Source organism: Emydura macquarii, unplaced genomic scaffold (genome assembly GCF_026122565.2).
Source record: "Emydura macquarii macquarii isolate MOO-44397 ecotype Brisbane River unplaced genomic scaffold, CSIRO-AGI_Emac_v2 contig_2297, whole genome shotgun sequence".
NCBI lineage: Eukaryota > Metazoa > Chordata > Testudines > Chelidae > Emydura > Emydura macquarii.
Genome location: NW_027132434.1, coordinates 365,816 through 387,128, shown reverse-complemented (window position 1 = coordinate 387,128; position 21,313 = coordinate 365,816). Strand labels below are relative to the sequence as shown.

At 43.2% G+C, this 21,313-nt stretch overlaps 1 protein-coding gene across 3 annotated transcripts in view; it reads right to left on the bottom strand.

The window, feature by feature from the left end:
* Positions 1-21,313, bottom strand: part of RNGTT (RNA guanylyltransferase and 5'-phosphatase) — a 411,810-nt gene that overhangs the window by 113,998 nt on the left and 276,499 nt on the right. The window contains exons 13-14 of one of the 3 annotated variants that reach the window (XM_067560706.1): positions 4,309-4,409; positions 2,324-2,385 (exon numbers count right to left, since the gene is read on the bottom strand). In XM_067560706.1, the coding sequence (XP_067416807.1) occupies positions 2,379-2,385; positions 4,309-4,409 (108 nt within the window). In that variant the 3' untranslated portion in view covers positions 2,324-2,378. Of the gene's footprint in view, positions 1-2,323; positions 2,386-2,608; positions 2,819-4,308; positions 4,410-21,313 lie in introns of those variants that run through there. The other 2 variants (XM_067560704.1, XM_067560703.1) reach the window with 2 other exon arrangements.

Below are 21,313 nucleotides of genomic sequence, written 5' to 3'. Positions count from 1 at the left end.
CCTGTTCCCCCAATTTCTTTAAGGGATATTTTCCTTTACATCCCCATCAATTCCATTTTATCTGATAACCATTTCCCTTCTGTAATGAGTAACTGCACCAAACATCTGCCACATTTTTTTTTATTTACTAAGTTGTGAAATTTTAATCTAACTTCCCTGCCCCTCCCAGGTCTCTGACCCACTCTGGGGAAGGCGATAAAGCCCACTATACCTCAGCCAGTCTGGCAGTCAGGGAAAAATTCCTTCTCAGCTACCAAAAAAAATGGGTGATTAGCATAATGCCCACAGTGGATCATGAATAAAACAGATTCTACTCTGATTCCATGAGGGGTATTGCCAGCCTGATCCCAGTGAGAGAGGGCTTCTCTGGTAGGGTGACCATCTTTTCAAAACGCAAAAACAGGACACGTGCCATTTAAAAAAAAAATTGGGATGGGGCAGAGGGTAATTGAATATGTACATATTTTATATTCTATATTTAATAATGGCAATTAAAAATTAAATATCAATTCATCAATGTGTTTTGTTTTTCACTGGATTGCACCACCAAAGCAGATTAGTGTCAGCCCTTTGGGAACATGGGAGAAGTGTAACAAGTCACATGATACTGGGATAAGTGATGTCAGATTGGCTATACCATGTGTCAATCATTCTGGAGCTGTGTGAGCATTGTGAATGATTTAATAATGGTCAGGCATTGAACTGTGCTGTAGTTGCTATGGTTTGACTGTTCCTAAGCGGTAAATTTGAACTGTCAAGGGGAAACCGGGACAAATGCTCTCTGAAATCTACATTTCGGGATTGTCCTGCCCAATTAGGGATGGGTGATCACCCTATTCTGGACCTGCCCGAAGTATAAATACTGTCCCCTCCTCTGGTCACTTGGAAGGGCAATGCCCTCTCACCCACACCTGGTCTGGCAACTTCCTGTTTCTCCTTGCCCCATCCAGATAAACCTTCCCTCTCTACCATCAATTGCAGAGGGAGCCCTTATAAGAAGAACAAGCCCTTTTTTCCTGACCAGTCAGATAAAGGACCCACTTCACAGAGTTCCTGTGAGCACATTGTGAAGGTTTTGCAAAGCAATAAATTGAACAATTAAATTAACAACTGCCAATTAATCGCACCATATTTTTATATGTTATTTGTGGTTAATTTGTCAGATGCTATGATTTTATAGGTTATTACTCAGCATAAATATTTCCTTACAAATTAGAATAAATAATTTTTTACTCAATACTTTACTGAATTTCTTTTGTTAGGCCCCTGTGAGTTTAATTATGTTATAAATTTCACTAAAATGCTATATGATGCCTACAAAACTCTTAACAACAGTTAGGCTCCTGGTGTGCTGAGACCACAGCCTATCATGCTAACCAATATTGTTTCGTTGTTTCCTTATGCTTTCCTATTGATCTGTCTGTCAGTCTGTTGTCTCTTATCTATACTTGCCTAAACTCAGATTGTAAGCTCTTTGGGGTAGAGACTGACTTTTTGTTCTGTTTATACAGCACCTAGCACAATGGTGTCCTAGCCCACGAATGAGGTTCTTAGGCACTTTAATATACAAATAACCTAGTAGCTGAAAGCCTGTGCTTTCGCACCAGAGTGACAGTTGGATCAAACAATCCACCTTCTATGCAGGGTTCTCCCTCACACAACCAACAAAACTGTTGGATGCAATTTAGTTGAAGAGGAAGGATGGTGATTGGTTGCTATCACAATAGCTTAGAATTCTTTTCATAGGTGTAATCTGTAACGTCAAAATGGCTAAGAACTTAAAAACTGAATGGTAACAGACTGCAAATTCAAGTGATTGAATTGGTGATATTCTGAACGAAGAGCCCTCAGCTGTTTTCCTTGCTTCATGCTGACTCTGTGCACATTCTATGCTTCAGTGTGACATGCAGAGTGACAATCCTGAACAATTTTTACATAGACAATAATAATACATGTGATGTAGTACAGCACACACTGAAAATACGTAGAGTGTATATGCTGATAATCAAGCAACCCAGGTTAAAATACTTAGGTTTGTAATCTAAGTTGTTAATTTTCCCCTGTTGCATTTTATATTTAGAGCTTAATTTTCAAAAAGGGCTATCCAAACTGGTATATATAAACTAAGGTATATAAAGTAGGCTTGGAAGGATTAGATTTTTATCAGTAACTGTAGATAAACATCTGTTTAATCATACACATGCAAACCTACAAAATATATTTCCACCAGTGATAATTGAAATTTAGAGAATGGCAAAGTAAATAAATACTGCTTGAGAACTTACTAGAGTTTGATTTAAAGATATTTATTTTATACATTTTAACGTGAGGTTGACAATTTCTGTTTTAATGGTTCTAAAGCTTTAAATTCTTGAATCTCAGCACCTATTGTCAGCAAATGTAAATATTTAAATAGATGAGAATTAAAAAAATGCTTAAAATTAACAATATTGTGCAACTGTGAAAATTTAAATCAATAAAAATTGAAAAAAATGTTTAAAAAAACATTGATATTATCCATCAAAATTATAAATAAATAATATTCAAATTCTGTCAAGTCTGCGTATAAGTAACTGTTTGCACACAAATTTAGAAATCACTTCTGCATTTTGGGCACCAAACATTTATTCTTAATGTATCTGGAATGTAATAAATGTTTGTAGTGTTAGAAATCAGCAATTCCCACCCTGGAATAGATCAACTATTTATCTAGTCCAGTACCTTATCTCCAACAGATTCCAGGTCAAGTTTCGAGATATTGTTCTTGTTAGCTAACATTTTCCTTTTCTGATCCAATAGCAACATAAAATCTACCAAACTGAATAAAATATAATCAGCATTTTTTCTCTGCTTATAATTTGTTTGACATCAGTAGCATCTTATCAAATGCATACTTCACTTAAAATGAAATGAAAGGACTTTTTTGCTTGGACATCATGGCTTATTACTGTAACATTTTCAGGCTTCAGCAGAAATCACAAAAACAGCCCTGAAATAAAATACCTTGTCTGTCTAATATAGATTAATTTTCATTATGGAAAATTGCCCTGTTGAAGTTATAATGTGATTACTATCAATATCCTTTTTTAAAAAAAGCAAAGTGAACATGATAATTTGTTTTTTGTTTTAAACTAGAAACATCTGCCTCTCAAAAGCTAAACTTAAAAACAAGCATTCTAATATATTCCCTAATAATAACAATTTTTCTGTTGGGTATTAAATACACGTTTTCTCTTGAAAACCAAACAGGTGTTTTGAGCCTTTGTGCCACACCCAGAAGTTAGTAGTTGTGTATATTCTGCAAACGACTCTGTGTCTTTAGAGTGAGACATACTCACAATCTATGTATATTTACAAGGCCTGCAAGTATTTTAAAGAGTTAGGTGCCTTCTTGTCATGATTATTCAATTCTGTTAGCTGGAATGATGAGCAATATATGCATTAACTGTAAACTACATTCTTCATAGTTAGTAGTGGCATAAAGAGAAAAGCTAGAAGTCAGTATATCAAACTGTCAGCAGGAATGAGACCCAGACATTAAAATGTTAAGCAACCCAAAAATCAATTAACTTGATTTTAAACAAAACCTCTTCCATGGGAAGCGTCATTTAATGACTTAAACACCAATACAATCACACATGGTAATTGCCATTGCTTAATATATTTATGCAATTTACGAGCAACAGAAGCACCAGACAGAGAAATATGTAGAAGTGAGGTAATCTAAAGAATACGTAAAAGCCTTGGGCCATGAAACTTTACCTTTCTTGACGGGGTTTTGGTGATGTTAAAGAATAACGAACAAGTCAAAGAGCTATTTGCTACATTAAAGCAAGGCTTTGAATAAATCTTCATTGTTATATCATTTTGTGCAATTGTGGATAGATAATATTTTAACATATCTCTCTTTTTTTTTTTTTGCAAAGTAAAAATAAAATGTGCTGTAACTTAAAACCCTAAACTGGAATAGACTGCTTAATTTTTAAAAGCACAAGGGATGTTGTTGAATTTAATGAATCTTCTTTCACAACAATAAATTAGGAAAATTCTGTTATAAGACTGACCAGATCTACATTATACAGATCTGCAATACAGCTTCTTGGACAGTACCAACAGCATGTCAAAGAAACAACTGGCTATGCTTCTAATGGACAAATGCTACAGAAAGTGTGGATGAGAGTGGTGGTGGGGGATAAACCTAGAAAAGATCAAGAAATAATACCAGAGAAATGTTTGCTGCTAAGGACCATTTAAGTGAATATTTTAGATTATATTTAAAAAGGGTAAGGAAGGGAAGAGATTACATACCCTTCTCCACCAATTCTTGTTATCTTTAGACGAAAATCAACAGAATTCAGACTGGGTGGCTTCCATTTCAAAATCTCATCACACCGACCAGGCCTGTATTTCTAAAGCAAATTAAAGAGCAGTTTAATTATGCTTATTAGTTTTTTTAATGTTAAAATTCAGCATTTTCTACTTTATCAGCTGTTTACTTCTGGGTTAATTGTGGTTAAATATATTCTTTTTGCTGAAGTATTTGGCAAAATGTATGACAAAATACAATACTAAGGTACTGTATTCACCATTTTTTTTACATCTGATTAGCTATCCCACTGAATTCAAACCATTGCAAAGGACAAAGAAGTGAGAAAGGAAACAACACATACTTGTCATGCCTTTTTGGCTAATAAAGTAACACTCTCCTAGAAAGGTGGTTTCACATGGAAACTCAAACTGAGATGAAAAAGCATAATAAGAATCTAAAATGTTGACAATATACATATAAAAGCCATATTTTATGCAACTTCAAATTTTTCAGACAATTTAAAACCAATGATTTTGTTACGTGTACAGCTTTTTGTGTTTGGTTATAGTTGTTTTTTCTTTAAACACATCTTTGAACAAGTCATGATGTCACCGCATTTTTTCTCAGATAGATCCAATTAGAATTTTTTTTCTACCAACAGAAGACTGTGATGTGTAAAGATTAAAGAAAACCATTACAGCTATCTTTGTATGCTGCTTTTTTATCCATGAACAATAAGATCAGATGAGTTGCCTATGAGATAGGGTAACTGCTTGACTGAACTGTAAGATACAACTTACAGGTTAGAATGAAAAGTGTACTATGTTAAGAATTCAGAAATATGATAGAAGTCAGCAGTTCATTGGATTTTGAAATAAAGTCAGGCAGTGGGTTGGATGGTGAGTGTGTGGGGGACTACCTTGTTACCTATTACTATATGATGCATTTCAACTAGGACTTCTCTATGTAATTCAATATGTAAGGGCCCCATGGTATTTAGTCAGAAGTTCCTGTCTGTATTTAAAGTCCTTTACAACAGAGACAATGGGCTTTTTCTTGAAGATGGAGTTACTCTTTCTGCCTTTCCTACTAGGACCATGAACCAGTAGCACTTAATCTTGGCCATATGTTTGTGGCAATGGTAAAAATTGCAAAATTATTGCTGACATGCACCACGCTTGCACAGGATAACACTAACTAGCACAAGCAGATCCAAGAAAACATGCCCAAGAAGCAATGGCAGTACACTCACAGTAGGCCCTTATCAAAAGAGAAAATTCATAACTTCACAGCAGTTCTGTTAACACTAAAGAACTACTAAAAGTTCCAAGAGATTCATCAACATTTCTCTAAATATTTTTAAGGTGGCAGATAACAATCAGATCTTGAAGCTCACTGATTTTGAGAACAAGTTGCACTGAATATGGATACTTGATATTGAATATGTCCATGTGAAGGATCTAAACTCACAGAAGTCTATTAAAATGAAATTTCATCCTGGCAAAAAGCACATTAATAATCCTTGTGAAGGGGTTTCATTTCCTTATACAGTGATCACATACATACTAAACAGTACTGGGCCACTGTCAATTTGAACACTAAGTGCTGAATCAAAATATTGTTTAAATGTTAGTTGAAAGAAATCCAGAATTTAGCATGTGAAAGACTCACATTAGATCCATCATAGCATATTGCAGAGCTGTTCTGCCTTAAATTAGAAATTGTTCTAGGAAATATATTTGTCTAAGATCAAACTACTCACTGAAATGGTAAGTATACAATGAATATGACAAATTTACTCGGAGCAGAAAACAGTTATAAATGTATACCACCACCTTTTAAAGTGTATTAATCTATGTACCTTCTAAAGTGGAGAGTAATGCTTCAATATGAAGCCTATTAATTCACTCCAATTACAGAAATCAGAACAACTGTTGAATTTTGGTCCCAGAAAAGTATATTGGCAATCCAAAAGCCAGTTAAATTGTTAAATAATTCTTGGGAAATTTTTATCTGTTGATGCTAAAGCTCACTTCCATGTCGCACGTCTGTTTTGGAGGAGCACATCATATACAAGGTTCATCCATCACCAGACTTTCCAGCAGGGTTTTGCGAGACTCTTCTGCTTTGGTCTCCAAAACCTCCTGTCCTAGTTAAAGCAGCTCTGTCCTGCAGTGCAGGCTGGGCTCAGCTCCCCACTTTGGGTGTTATGACTTCTAGCTTCTGCTGCACAGGGTCCCAGCGCCATTCCACTTTGGACCAACCCTCCAACAGGGGGTTGGGTGGGCAGGCCAAATTTCAGTGAGCATCCCGGCAACTTGGAGCATGGAGTCCTATTGCCACTCACTCAAATTTGGCTTGGCTACTCCCAACATCAGGGATACCAGACAAACCTGAGTGATGTTGTGACCCTGTGCACCAACGGACAGGTTGCAACACCAAGCTGAGCCCAATAAGCCCAGTAGGTCAGGAGTCGCAGGAGCTGCCACTGCAGGGTGAGTACAGGGCGGGCTCACTCTTTAACTCTCCTCCCCAAGGCCTTGCATCCCCATAAGCAGTACGCAATCCCACACCCCAGAGGGCCTCCCACCCCAGGGAGGCAGCACCCAACCCTACAGTCCAGACCTCCCCCATTTCCCCCAAGGCAGCGCCCATCCTGCTTTAGCCACTTGAAATGTTGGAAGATATGCATCACACCAGTGAGAAGTTTCCAGAGATCCTGGCATCATGGGTAGACACCACTGGAGCACATCATGGTTGAGATTATGTCTATCTAAAACCTCTCTTTCGGGAACTCGTGCTTTCAATGGTCATACTGTAAAAACCTGAAATGAATTAGATCTTCATGGAGGGTTGTTGAGAGGTGTGGGTGACAGATATTGCAACCGCATACAACATTTTTTTTTTTTGGGGGGACGACATATTGTATTAAGATTAAGCATGTCTTATATATCACTGTGGGCTAGGGATTGTATGCAATTCCAGGGAGGGATGGTTGCTTTTAGCTCCTTCAGGAGCTAAAAACAATAGAGGGTGAGTCAGGTGAATCATTCAGATTCTGACCGCATATTCCAGGGGCCAAGTCGCAAAGCAGTACCAACCCCTGGGGAGCTGGCATATACTAGCTTGAACTGGGTTTTCCAGAGACCAACAGACAAAGGAAGAGCTTTTTTACATAAAAGATTGTATTTAAACTGATTTGGAGCCTTCTTTCTGATTCAGCAAGTGGACAGGACCTTATGTCCACACGGGGCTCCAACTCTTGCAGAAGGGTCAGAAAGACTTTGGACTACTAGGGTCCTCATAAGACTGATGGATGATCTCTGATAAGCTTTCAGCATATGTATAGAAATTTTATTGTTTTTATATCTTCTCTTTGTACTAGTTTTACCTTAAGAATAGAAGTGCTCACTTTTAGTGTGTGGTAACTCGTAACTGTGTGCAATATGCTGTTCATAGCCCTTGGACAGAAATCAAAGCCCAGCTCCTTTCATCACCACATCCCTAGGTAACAGTATAAGGCAGGGAGATGTGCTACGTTAAACCCCACCCCCATCAGAAGATCTGAAACCTGACTGCGTACTCTTGACATGGAGGGAGGGAGATTCAAGTGTAGTTACCCCGAACAGTGACAGTGTTATCTCCCAGTCTTCAGACTGTTGTGTGCAGTGCTGATTTCCTACTAAAATATAGAGCATCCTAAGAGCTGAATTAACTGATGCCAGAGGCTAATAGTTCAAGGTTAAACAAAAATACACAGCCTAGGACTGGAGCATGCTAAAGGTGTCCCTTTCCTCTAGCCACATCTCCTACACCATCAGCACTGACAGCAAAGTGGCCTAGGAGCCTCAATGTCTGCAATCCCTTGTCACCAGGATGGCTAGGTCCGTCCTGTGGCCAGAATCTGCCAGAGCTACAGCCAAAGAAACACCAGCACATCAGAAGATCAGGACCTACATTTAGAAAGTCTCACAGGATTGAAAAATATACATTAAAATTATCAGTAATTAAGATTTATTTAGTTATTACTCATAATCATCTAACATTATTTTAAAACTTTTTATTTGAATAGGTGAAATAAAGTTGCAAAAGTAAAGTAAAATAACAAAATTTGTTTTAATCAGATTAACTAACTAGTCATTTTTAAATCATTATCTGATTTTGGTATGCTTCCTCTAGAACAGTAAATAATACCACAAATGATAGTGCTTCTTCCAGAACAAAGACCCAAATTATGTCATTTCATAAAACTATGACTATTGTATATGCAATAAACTGTAAACAGCTATAAACATTTCGTTAAGTATCCAATCTGTGTCTACAATGTTTGAATGATATAGCTCTAATTTTGTTACTTAATACTTTGGTATTAAGAATACACTTTTATCATTATGCAAGTCATGGTAAGAGTAACACTGATAATCTCAATAGGATAACTATTCTAAAATGTTTCAGTCTGCTGATGTTCAGAAATATACAGCACCCTTCCTATACTCATACTACAGTAACACTGTAACATCTATCTACTTGAGCGATCATATTCCGCTGTTTTATTTAAAATGCTAACAAGAGATTTCACATTCAACTATAAGCATAAACCAGACATTGATAGCACTGGTATCTTACTCATTAGTCTGCTTAAGAATTAAACCATTATCATCTTATTGCCATTATTACAATTCTGAGACTATGTAATAATATAAATATCTTGTCGTCTTTATCCCTTCTAAAATGCACCTCAGAAAATAATTCAAATTTTTGCATGGTGAAGGAGCATCGTTATGTTTAAAAGTGTTGTTCCACAAAGGAACTATATTAAATCCTGGCTCAGTATATTCAAAAGATGTTTCTCTTCTCTAATCATTTGCACCATTCAGCCAGCTAGACAAAAAGATGCCAGGGTTTTCTTTAATGGTTCACCCCCTACTTTCTTAGTCTTGCATATTAGCTTGCATTTAGGATCTTGGATATTATCATTCTTAAAGAACTAAAAAGATCAAAATATTCACAGCAATAAAGATATATTGTCTTTAAGATCCGACAAACATGAGAGCAACTTTGAGTGAGCTAAAGTGAGAAAGATTGTTAGTTGTATAGCCACACTTTGTGAAGAAGTGACATCAGTGGTTCAGAACACACAATAGAAAAGGCCATTCTTAACTTAGTCATACATTGATAGATTTTTAAGGCTAAAAGGGACTTTATGATTATCTAAGCTCACCTCCTGCCTGACCACCTGCTTTACACAGGCCACAGAACCTCACACAGTAATTTCCACATCAAACCTGTAATTTCTACTTGAACTATAGTATATCCTTTAGATAGACATCCATGTTTGATTTAAAGACTTCAAGTGATGAAGAATCCACCACATCCCAAGTTACCTTTTTACAACAGCTAATTACTCTCACTCTCTTAAAAACATGTATCTTATTTCTAGTCTGAATTTATCTGGTTTCAGCTTCCAACCACTGGATCTTGTTTATGTCACTGTCTGTTAAATTAAAGACACCTCTACTATCAGAAATTTCCCCATCTAGGAACTTACAGACCATGATCAAGTCACCTCTTAACCGTCTTTTTGGTAAGCAGTTTCAGCTTCTTTTGTCTTTCACTGTAAGGCCGATTTTCAAGACATCAAAACTTTCTTGCAGCTCTTTTATGAGCCCCTTCCTATGTGTCAACATTCTTTTAAAAAATGGATCCTCAAGAACTAGACACAGTATTCCACTAATGGACTCATTAATGATTTACACAGCAATAATATCATCTCCCTACTCCTAATATTCCTGATTATTCATCCAAGGATCATATTCACCCTCTTAGCTAGCATTACACTGAAAGCTCATGTGTAGTTGGTCATCTACCACTATTCAAGTCCTTTTCAGAGTCCTTGCATTCGAGGGCACAGTCCCCCATTTTGTAAAGGTGTCCAACATTTTTGCTTCTAGATGTTGGATCTTTCATTTGGCTGTATTAAAACTCATGTTGTTCAAATAAGCCTATCTTAACAAGCAATCCAGACTAGTCTGTATAACCAGTCCTTTAGAAATTTAAAGAAGATGGCTGAAAGAGTAAATTAAGAGTAATCACAATATAATTAAATTCAGCTTCTGTAGGGGAAGCACTATCATTTGTGATATTAATTACTACTGTACAGGAAGTGCAATCATAATCAGATAATGATTTTAAAATGACTAGTTAGCTAATCTGATAAAAAAAGAGACTAACACTATGATATGTGCGCGCTAATCAAAGACCCTAAAAATCTTTAGAATTAGTATGGAGGCTTAAACTTCCCAAAATCAAGTCTCAGAGCATGCACACCGAAACACAAAAGGAAGAAGGCAAAGTGGGTGGAGGGAGGAGAGATAATACAATATGATGAAAGGGATAGGTAATTCAAGCCAAACAGGTATCCCTTCATAAAATGGAATCCTAAACCAAATCAAGCCAATAGAAAGGAGCATAAACTCTGGTAAGTAAAATCTAAATTGGAAATTACGAAAGATAAGAGGCGCAAAGAGTCAAAGACAAAAACAAATACAAAAAACCTTTACGTATAACAGAAGCAAGAAGTCTGCAAGGGAATTTGAGAGTCAGCTAGACAACCAGGCAGTAAAGGAAAATAAGGGCATTACAAAGAAGCGAAATTATTTCTTTGTATTAGACAGCACCATGGAGGATTTTGGGAAGATACATATCATAGATGCAGTCTTACCAATTAGTAAAGATGAGAGACACTGTTAAAGACTGAGATGTCAGCATAGATGATGCAGGAACAAAAAGATAAATTTAAGAGCAACAAGTCATCAGCACTGGTTATTATGTATGATACCCATTATATATTGTGTATAATATACATTCAAGGGTTTCACAGGAACTACAGAATGAAGTGGCTGAATTCTGAAGAAAAATATGTGATCTCCTTAAAATCAGATCCTCTATCAAATGTTTGCAGATTTGCCAACATAACACCAATTTTGTAAAAAGGGCAGGGGTAATTGGAGGAATTACAGACCAGTGAGCCTTATTTTAGCATCCAGAAAACTGGTTGAAATGATCATTAAAAAACAGAACTATACGAAACAAATGAACATGAAGGCTTCCTAGATAAAAGTCATGTTTCTCCAATACACTTTTGGCAAAAGATCCTCATACGAAGCTATTAAAGCTAAAATTTTCAAACTTGGATGTCTTGAGTTAGGCTCTAAAATTCACATTTAAACCACCTGCAGCTGCCACTGACCTCAATAGGATTTGTGGGTGCTGAGGATCATGCCACTTATACTTGGGTGCTTAAATTTGGATGAAGGAGCCTAGTTTCAGGCTTCCAGCTCTGAAAATATGGGCCTACATAGTCAGAGGGTGAGATTTAAATACTTGCATGACTTAGAAGAAAACAAAAACAAAAAAAACCCAACCAGAGTAAATTATCAATTTTTCAACATGGCAAAAGTGAACAGTGCAGGGACAATGTTGTTTAATATATTCATTAATAGTCAGGAAAAGGGAGGGACAGTGAGGTGACAAAATTTCTAGATTAAACAAAATTATTAGGTTAATGCACACTGGAGAAGACTCTAAGGAACTTCAGAGGCACCTAACAGAGCTAGATGAACCACAATGGCATGAAATTCAGTGACAAATATATATACGACAAATATACATATATATATATATATATATGACAAATGCAAGGTAATGAACATTGGAAGGAATATTTTTGACATGCTGAGTGTCCCCAGCCTCTGTTTGCCAGAAGCTGGGAGTGGATGACATGGGATAGATCACTTGATGATAGCCTGTTCTGTTCATTCTCTCTGAAGCACCAGTCATTAGCCACTGTTGGAAGACAGGATGCTAGGCTAGATGGACCATTGGTGTGACCCAGTATGGCTGTTCTTATGTTCTTCTGACTATTAACACACATTGCTGGGTTCTAAATTAACTGTGACCACTCAGGGTGAAGGCCTGCATCTCAATGTGCAGAAGTAGGCAAAAAAATTATTGGGATTCATTTTTTAATTAGGAAGGCAAGTCATTATATTGGGGATTATTTCCATTTCATTTACACACTTAGAGAATTTCTGTACAACCATCTAGAGCTTTTATGATATGTGCTTTTAATAAGTACAAATTAAAAGGAACGACAACACAGAAAATGAGCCAAGAAGTTAAGTCTGTTCATATCCATGTTCAAACTGCTGCTGTGCCGTTCACATGTAGGTCCCTTAGTTCAGTCTTATTTGGTACAGCTTTTTTCTATAGAGGAATATATTATGTCTTATTCAAAAACCATTCGTATTAGGATGAGAATTTACTTAATGTGTAAAACTTCATGAAAACTAATGAAAGATTGTGTGGATTGCTGTAACTAAACGCATTATGTATAACTGCCCATCAAACAAGATTGGAGCCTTGGAACTCCAAATGAAGTAGCATGTTAACTTCAAAGAATGGGTCTTTGCGTTCAACAATGGAAAATCCACAAACTTTGTCTGGGTTTAGTCAACAAAGCAAGAGCCCATGCTTTGCTGCGAACACTTGCCAGATTGTTTTCAACTCTGGGAGCAATTCTGCATCTCTGGACAGATGGGTTCTGACAGAGAAAATCCTGAGTAATTGGACAGAGGTCCAAAAAGCCCTTTTGGGTAACCCTGAGAAAAACATGGTTACTTACCAGTAACTGTTGTTCTTCGAGATGTGTTGCTCGTATCCATTCCAATATAGGTGTGTGCGCGCCCCGTGCACAGATTCCCAGAACTTTTTTCCTTTAGCATTCCCCGTAGGGTCGGCTCAGGTGCCCCCTGGAGTGCCGCGCTCATGCTGCGGTACATAGGGTGCCGCCGACCCTGAGGCCCCTCAGTCCCGTCCTTCTGCTGACTCCGACAGTGGGGACGGAGGGTGGGTGTGGAATGGATATGAGCAACACATCTCGAAGAACAACAGTTACTGGTAAGTAATCATGTTTTCTCTCTTCAAGTGATTGCTCATATCCATTCCAATATAGGTGATTAAATAGCCATACCTTGGAGGCGAGTAGGAGTCAACGGTGAGTTGCTCTCGAGAGCACGGCTCTGCCGAATCCCCCGTCCTCTCTCGCCTGCTGCACGATGGCGTAGTGGGACGTGAAGGTGTGGACCAACGACCAGGTGGCTGTTTTGCAGATGTCCTGCAGGGGCACTCGTTCCAGGAAGGCCACGGATGAGGCCTGGGCACTGGTTGAGTGCGCTGTCACAGCTCCTGGAAATGGCACCTTCGCCCGCTCATCGCACGTTTTAATACAGGCGGTGATCCATGTGGAGATGCACTGGGTGGAGACAGGTGAGCCGTTCATCCGGTCTGCCACTGCCACGAACAGCTGTGTTGACTTCCGGAACGGCTTGGTCCATTCGATGTAATAGGCCAGGGCTCGTCTGACATCCAGGGAGTGCCATCTCTGCTCCTCCTCCATCCCGTGTGGTTTCGGAAAGAACACGGGAAGGAAGATATCTTGGTTATAATGAAACTGGGACACCACCTTAGGCAGGAAGGCCGGGTGGGGTCTCAGCTGCACTTTGTCTTTGTAAAAGACAGTATAGGGGGGCTCCGAGGTCAAGGCCCTAATCTCAGAGACCCTCCTAGCTGATGTCATGGCCACCAGGAAGGCTACTTTCCAAGAGAGGACAAGCAACCGGCATGTAGCCATGGGCTCGAAGGGGGGTCCTGTCAACATGGTGAGGATCAGGTTCAAGTCCCAGGTAGGCACCGGGTCACAGACCTGGAGATATAGCCTCTCCACCCCCTTGAGGAATCTATCTGACATAGGGTGGGAGAACAGGGATCTGCCTTCCATTGGTGGGTGGAAGGCCGAGGTGGCTGCTAGGTGTACCCTGAGGGAGGCTAGTGCCAGGCCCTGGAGCTTCAGCTGGAGCAGATACTCCAAAATTGCCTGTATGGGCGAACAAGTCGGTGGGATACCCCGGGACTCCGCCCAACAGGTAAAACGCTTCCACTTGGCCCAGTATACCACCTGAGTGGAAGGTTTCCTGCTACCGAGCAGAACCTGCTGGACCTGTATGGAGCAAGCCCTCTCTCCTTCTGTCAGCCAGAAAGTCCCCATGCCGTCAGGTGTAGGGATTCAAGGTCTGGGTGCAAAAGGCAGCCCTGGTCCTGGGAGAGCAGGTCGTAGCGCCTCGGGAACAGGATCGGCGTGTCGATGGACAGGTCGAGCAGCATGCTGTACCAGTGCTGATTTGGCCAAGCTGGCGCAATCAGTATGATGTCTGCTCTGTCCCTCTTGATCTTCAAGAGGACTTTGGGCAGCAGAGGAATGGGAGGAAATGCATACGTAAGGGTCCCCTTCCAGTCTAGTAGGAACGTGTCGGAGAGGGATCCTGGTTCGCGACCCCGGAGCGAGCAGAACCTCAGGCACTTCCTGTTCCAGGACGACGCGAACAGGTCCAGTTGGGGAACCCCCCACTTCTGGAAAATGAAAGTCACCACCTCGGGGTGCAGTGACCAGTCGTGGCGGGGTAAGAACGACCTGCTGAGACGGTCCACCTCGTTGTTCCTGACCCCCGGGAGGTGATAGGTGGTTAAATGAAAATCGTGCCTTACCGCTAAATCCCATTGTCGAATGGCCTCCTGGCACAGAGCCAAGGAGCGTGCTCCCCCCTTGCCTGTTCACACAGAACATGGCCATCGTATTGTCCGTGAGGACCTGAACCATCCTGCCCCTCAGGACACTGGGGAAGACCTTGCAGGCCAGATCATCGCTCTGAGCTCTCTGACATTGATATGGAGGGCTCTCTCTTCCGGCGACCAGAGCCCCTGAGTGCTCAGGTCCTTGCTGATATGGGCCCTCCACCCCATGTCCGAGGCATCCGTTATCAGCGTCACTGAAGGAGCCAGGTCTCTGAAGGGAACCCCTTTCAGAACCTCCCTTGGGTCCTGCCACCAGTCCAGGGAGGACAGTACCAGGGTGGGGACCGTGACAACCCTGTTTAGCGAGTGTCTGGCAGGTATATACACCGAGGCCAGCTACCCTTGTAGAGGTCTGAGTTTGAGGCGAGCCAGCCTCACCACATATGTACACGCCGCCATATGTCCCAACAGCTGAAGGCAATGCCTGGCTGTCATCGTGGGAGACCTGTGCAACTCATTGATTATGGCGGCCATGGTCTCGAACCGAGGCTGTGGGAGGAAGGCCCTGGCCTGGGTGGCATCTAGGGTGGCCCCTATAAACTCTATGCGCTGCACCGGGGTGAGCGTGGACTTCTGCTCGTTGATGAGCAGCCTCAGTTTGGTGCATGTGGCGCAGGTGAGAGTCAGGCTGTTCTCCACGTGGGCCCTGGACCTGCCCCGGATCAGCCAATCATCCAAGTATGAAAATATCTGAACCCCCCCAGGGCGCAGATGGACCGCTACTACTGCCATACATTTCGTGAAGACCCTGGGGGCGGACGAGAGGCCAAAGGCCAGGGCTGCAAATTGGTAATGGCATCCCGCTACCACAAATCTGAGGAACGTTCTGTGGCCGGGGAGGATAGTAATGTGGAAATATGCATCCCTGAGGTCGAGAGCAGCATACCAGTCCCCTGGATCTAGGCTAGGAATGATGGATGTTAGGGAAACCTCGTGGAACCTGGTGCGTTTGATAAACCTGTTCAGACAGCGGAGGTCCAAAATAGGCCTTAGGCCCCCCTTGGCCTTGGGGATTAAGAAGTACCGTGAGTAGAATCCCCTCCCCGGTTCCTGTGGAGTTGACCTCTTGTATGAGGAGCTGCTCGTGAGCGGGGTCCCTGAAGAGGGGTTGGATAGGGGGAGAGTTCGGGGGACAGGCCATAAGCTGGAGGGCATAGCCCCTGAGGACTACCCCGAGGACCCAGCGGTCCGTAGTGTTAGTTTCCCATTCTGCGTAGTACGGCCCTAGCCTGTGAGCAAAGGGCCGGGATAGATCCAGGGGGAAAAGAGGAGTGCCACCCTCGTGCACACCATCAAAATCATTTATTATTGCCCTTACTTGAGCCTTGCTGAGGCCCCGCCGAGCACCCCTGGCAGTCGCGGCAGTTGGGGTCCCTATAATGGTCCCGACCCCTCCTAGGTTGGGTGGGTCTAGGGGGCAGCCTAGGTGGCGGCTGTGGCTGCCTCTGGGCATGAGGCCGAGACTGGCACCTCAAGACCTGCGGGGTGTATAGCCCGAGGGACTTTAGGGTGGCTCGCGAGTCCTTCAGGGCATGCAGCTTCTCATCTGTCCTCTCTGAGAAGAGGCCAGTGCCATCAAAGGGGAGGTCCTGAATGGCCTGTTGGACCTCCTGCAACAAGCCTGAAGCTTGGAGCCAAGAGCAGCGGCGCATGACCAAGGCAGAAGCCATTGCCCTGCTGGCAGTATCCGCTGCATCACTCGCAGATTGCAAGGCCGCATTCGCTACTGCCACGCCTTCCTGGGACAGTGTGGCGAAGTCCGCGGCCTGGTCAGAGGATAACCCGGACTGGAACCTCTGCAGCGAGGACCAGAGGCTTAAATTGCATCTCCCGAGGAGGGCTTGATGGTTTGCAACACTCAGCTGCAGGGCTGCAGTGGAGTACATCTTGCGGGCGAACAAGTCCAGCTTCTTACTGTCCTTGTCCTTTGGGGTATTACCCTGGCCACCCTGGCGGTCTCGCTGATTAGTGGCCTCCACCACAAGTGTCCCCGGGGCTGGGTGATTGTAAAGAAAGTCAAAGCCTTCCTTGGGAACGTAATATTTTCGTTCCACCCCTTTAGAGGTGGGGGCCACCGAAGAAGGGGTTTGCCAGAGAGTTCTGGCAATCTTCATCACCCTCTCGTGGACCGGCAAGGCAACTCGAGAGGAACTTGCTGACCCAGATATCCCAAAGAGGGGGTCCTCCTCCTCCGACATCTCTTTAAGTTCCAGGCTTAAATTTCCTGCCACCCCTATTAGCAGGTCCTGGTGGGCCCGGAAGTCAAAAAGGGGGGCCTTACGGTCTCGGGCAGCCGCCTCATCAGGGGACGAGAAGGAGGACAGCAGCAGGGGCCCTGTGGAGAGGCCTTCCTCTGGGTCTGACCTCTCCTCCGAGGGGTGACCCTGTTCCGGGTGGGTCGGTGGTGGGGGCACCGGTTGGGCCACCGAGGAGTGAACGGAGGTGGTCCCTTAGCCCATCTGGGCACCCCAGGGCCTCCAGTATGGCCACTGCCAGGGTCCCTGGGGCCACGCTGGTGCCAGCATCTGCCCCTGCTGCGACATGCCCGGTTGGCGAGTCTGGAACCCAGAGCCACTGGACCGCCATTTGTGGTACCGGGCAGGTGAATGGCCCCAGGACGATGAAGAAGACGACTGTCGGTGCTGATGTCTCTGGTGCCACCAAGGGGACCGACTACTGGAGGAGCCAGATGACCTCCTCCCGCGCCTCGAACTCTTTCGGTGACGTTTTCCACCTCAGAAGTAGGAGTGGCGTCGCCTGTATCTCCGTGACGAAGTGTCAGAGCACGATCGCCTCCTCGGTGCCAAGGAGATCGGTGCCGGCTCAGGCGATGCCGAGGTGGTCGGTGCTGGTGCTGGCGGTGCTGAGGCAAACTGCGGTGCCAACGGCGCCGAGGATGTTGATGCTGGAGTCGGCGGCAGAGCCAAAGTAGCGGGTTCCAAAGCAACCGGTGCCGAGGTGCTTGATGGAGTTACCGGCACTGTGATCCTCACCGGGATCAGGGATCAGTGCCGAGTGAGGCTCTGTGCCGAAGTACCAGAGCCGGAGCTGCGACCCCTGAGTGAGGCAGAGCTGGAACGACATTGCCTCTCGCGCATGCCTCTTGACTGCCCTCGGTGCCGCGGTGTCGAGGAGCTCGACGACTCAGAGTCGGAGCTAGCAGGGGAGCCCGCACTCTCTACCCTCCTCGACCTGTAGGGGGGGAACCTCAACTCCTGTCTCTGCCACCCACTGGGGTAACCCAGCGCGGGTTTACCCCGAGACACCGGTCCTGTAGCCCTCGGCCGAGGGGGGGATGGAGGCGTGGGCAGGCCCATGAGGGCGCATGCCGCCGCGAAAGCCTCCGGCATTGACGGCCCTTGCAGGGATGCTCCCCCACCCCCAGGAGTCGAGGGAGGCTCCCTGCGAGGAGATGCCAGTGCTGGAGTAACCTCCATGGCACGTGGCTGGGGCACCTCCTGTGCTGCTCCCTGCTCTACCAGTCGCAGGGAGGAGTCGATATGTGCGGCCTCAGGCCGCTTCTTCTTCTTCAGCACTGCAGGTTTCGGTGCCGGTGTCAGTGCAGCACTCCGCACCAAGGAGACGCTTGGTGCTGCTGGCAAATGCGATGGCTCGGAGTCCGGGCGGAGCGTGGACTCCATCAGGATGGCCTTTAGCCTGGCGTCCCGTTCTTTCTGGGTCCACGGCTTGAAGGCCTTACAGATCTTGCATTTCTCACGTCTATGCTGCTCTCCGAGGCACCGGAGGCAGCGATCGTGAGGATCACTTACAGTGAAAAGTTTTGCACACACAGTGCAGGCTTTAAAGCCAGTGGAGCCAGGCATGGCTCAACTAAAGCCCCTGATGGCTGTTAATTAATTACTTAACTTATCACTAATCTATGGTAATCAACTGTAACAAAGAACACTCTAAGTACTAAGGGAGGCTACTTGCGGTATGCAAGAGGCAAACGTTCCAGCAACCGTCACAGGCGGAAAGAAGGAACTGAGGGGCCGCAGGGTCGGCGGCGCCCTATGTACCGCGGCATGAGCACGGCACTGCAGGGGGCGCCTGAGCAGACCCTACGGGGAGCACTAAGAGAAAAAAGTTCCAAGAATCTGTGAACGGGGCACGCACACACCTATATTGGAATGTATATGAGCAATCACTCGAAGAGAGAACTTATGAATAAACAGCAGATTACTACACCTCTGCTAATCATTTGGATTTACAGATTTTGACTTGCCTGTAAATGTATATTACCTGCTTTAACCTCTCAATAACTCTTATTTCTTCTTCTTAGCTAATAAATCTTTAGTTAGTTTACTAGAGAAACTGGCTACAGTGTTGTCTTTGGTGTAAGATCAAAAGTATCCAATAACCTGGGATAAGTGATTGGCCCTTTGGGGTCGGGAGTGACTTAATGTGGGGTGACTTCTGGTTTTTAATAAACTTTCATCACAAAGTCCAGTTTGTCTCGGTGGTAAAGTAGGGGCTGGAGAGCATAAGATGGACTGTCTATTGCTCCACGGTAAAACTAATATAGTGATCCAGGAGTTCACACTTGTTACTGGTTTGGTGAAATCTAATAATAAAATAGACCACCAGTTTGGGGTGTCTGTCCTGTTTTCTGACACCTTCAACATCTGATGACAGTACATAGTTCAGATAAAATGACTGGATTGCCGTAGTTCAAAGTATTCTACAGAAGTTAATTTAATTTGTTTACGTATTGTTTCAAGATAAATTCAGTTCCAAGCCAACTAAGATTCAGTCACAGCCAATTCCATGGCTATATTTTGTAAGTAAGCACACTAAGGTAAAGTTAATCCTAGAAATCAATTCTCTCTCTTTTTATTTGTAAGGAAACCCACTAAGATATGATTTATAAGTACTACTAGGAACAATCAGACTGGAAGACAAACAGCTTGGTAAACACCAGCACTTTCAAAACAATTTTCATTTGTGAATGCTGAAAGACTTTTTGAAAATAAGAGAAAAGGGCAGTGTCACAGGGTGACATTGGCCCTTTAAGAGGGTATAGGATGATGTGCACCTATGACTTGGTCAGCTGATCCCAGCTGAGTTTTAAAACAGGGCACCTGGGCTTAGAGAGAGACTTGGTGAGGGGGATCCTGGGTGAGTCAGGCTGAGAGCCAGTCAGGAAAGGAGCCATAGTCCCCAGGGAGAGGAGGTAGAAGGAACCTGAGACCCCAAGTGGGGGAAGGGGTACCTTTGGAACTGTAGCCCAGAGTGGGTTGAGGAACTGTATTTTTGTTGATTTGACCTAAGTTTGGACAACAGAACTGCATGAAAGGGTATATGGGTGTGGCAGAGAGTCCATAGCAAACTGTGGAGAAGCCCTCCCTTTTTACAAGAAAAAACGTAGGCACTATGTGGAACATAAACAGGGCACAAAGGATATGTCTACACTGCAGTAAAACACCCACAGCTGACCAAGTCAACTGACTTGGGCTCATGGAGCTCAGGCTCACGGGGCTATAAAATTGCTGGACCATGGAGTCCCAGAGCCTGGGCTCCAGCCTGAGCCTGAATATTTACACTGTAATTTATAGCCCTACAGCCTGAGCCCTACAAGCCCAAGTCAGCTGACACGGGCCAGCCACAGCTGTTTTATTGCAGTGTAGGAATACCCATAATGGTTGCCACTTTTGTATACATCTCTAAGGGCTTCATCCAAAGCCCAGTGAAGTCACTGGTATTTAACTGATCACTCTGTAATTAATCGTGAATATCTGGACTACAAAAAACACTATTAAAAACCCACAAAATTCTGTTGTGTCAAAAATAATACATTTTGCTTTTAACACTGCAGTGTCTAAGATACAGATTCAAACCTCCCAAACAAACTAAGAGCTGCAGTCATCACTAGACTCTGGCTTTCTGTCTAGTTCAATAAATCTATAATGAAGCAGAGATCTGTTGATGTGATCAGTAAGCATTTGATCCATCTTTAATACAGTTGTTAATGAAGTACATGTGTTCTACAATTATCTCATAGGAAACAAGCCTGTAGCTAATAATTTTTTAAGGTTATAAAGTTGTAAAAAATTAGCTTTTTTGCTATGTCAATCATCTTACTTTCACAACTAAGCCAAAATACAAATAACGATAAGATCTTGATAAGAAAATTCTTGATAGAATTTTTTGGATAATGCTTTATTACCTGACAATGAATAGTTGATGAATTTGATAGTAGATTAATTTCCTGTGCCTTTATAAGCCACAATACATTTTGATGGTGCTAAATATCTAAGGTATCTATTCTTTGCATCCCCTTGTTGTTGGACTTCTTGACAAAGTTTTTATTGATTT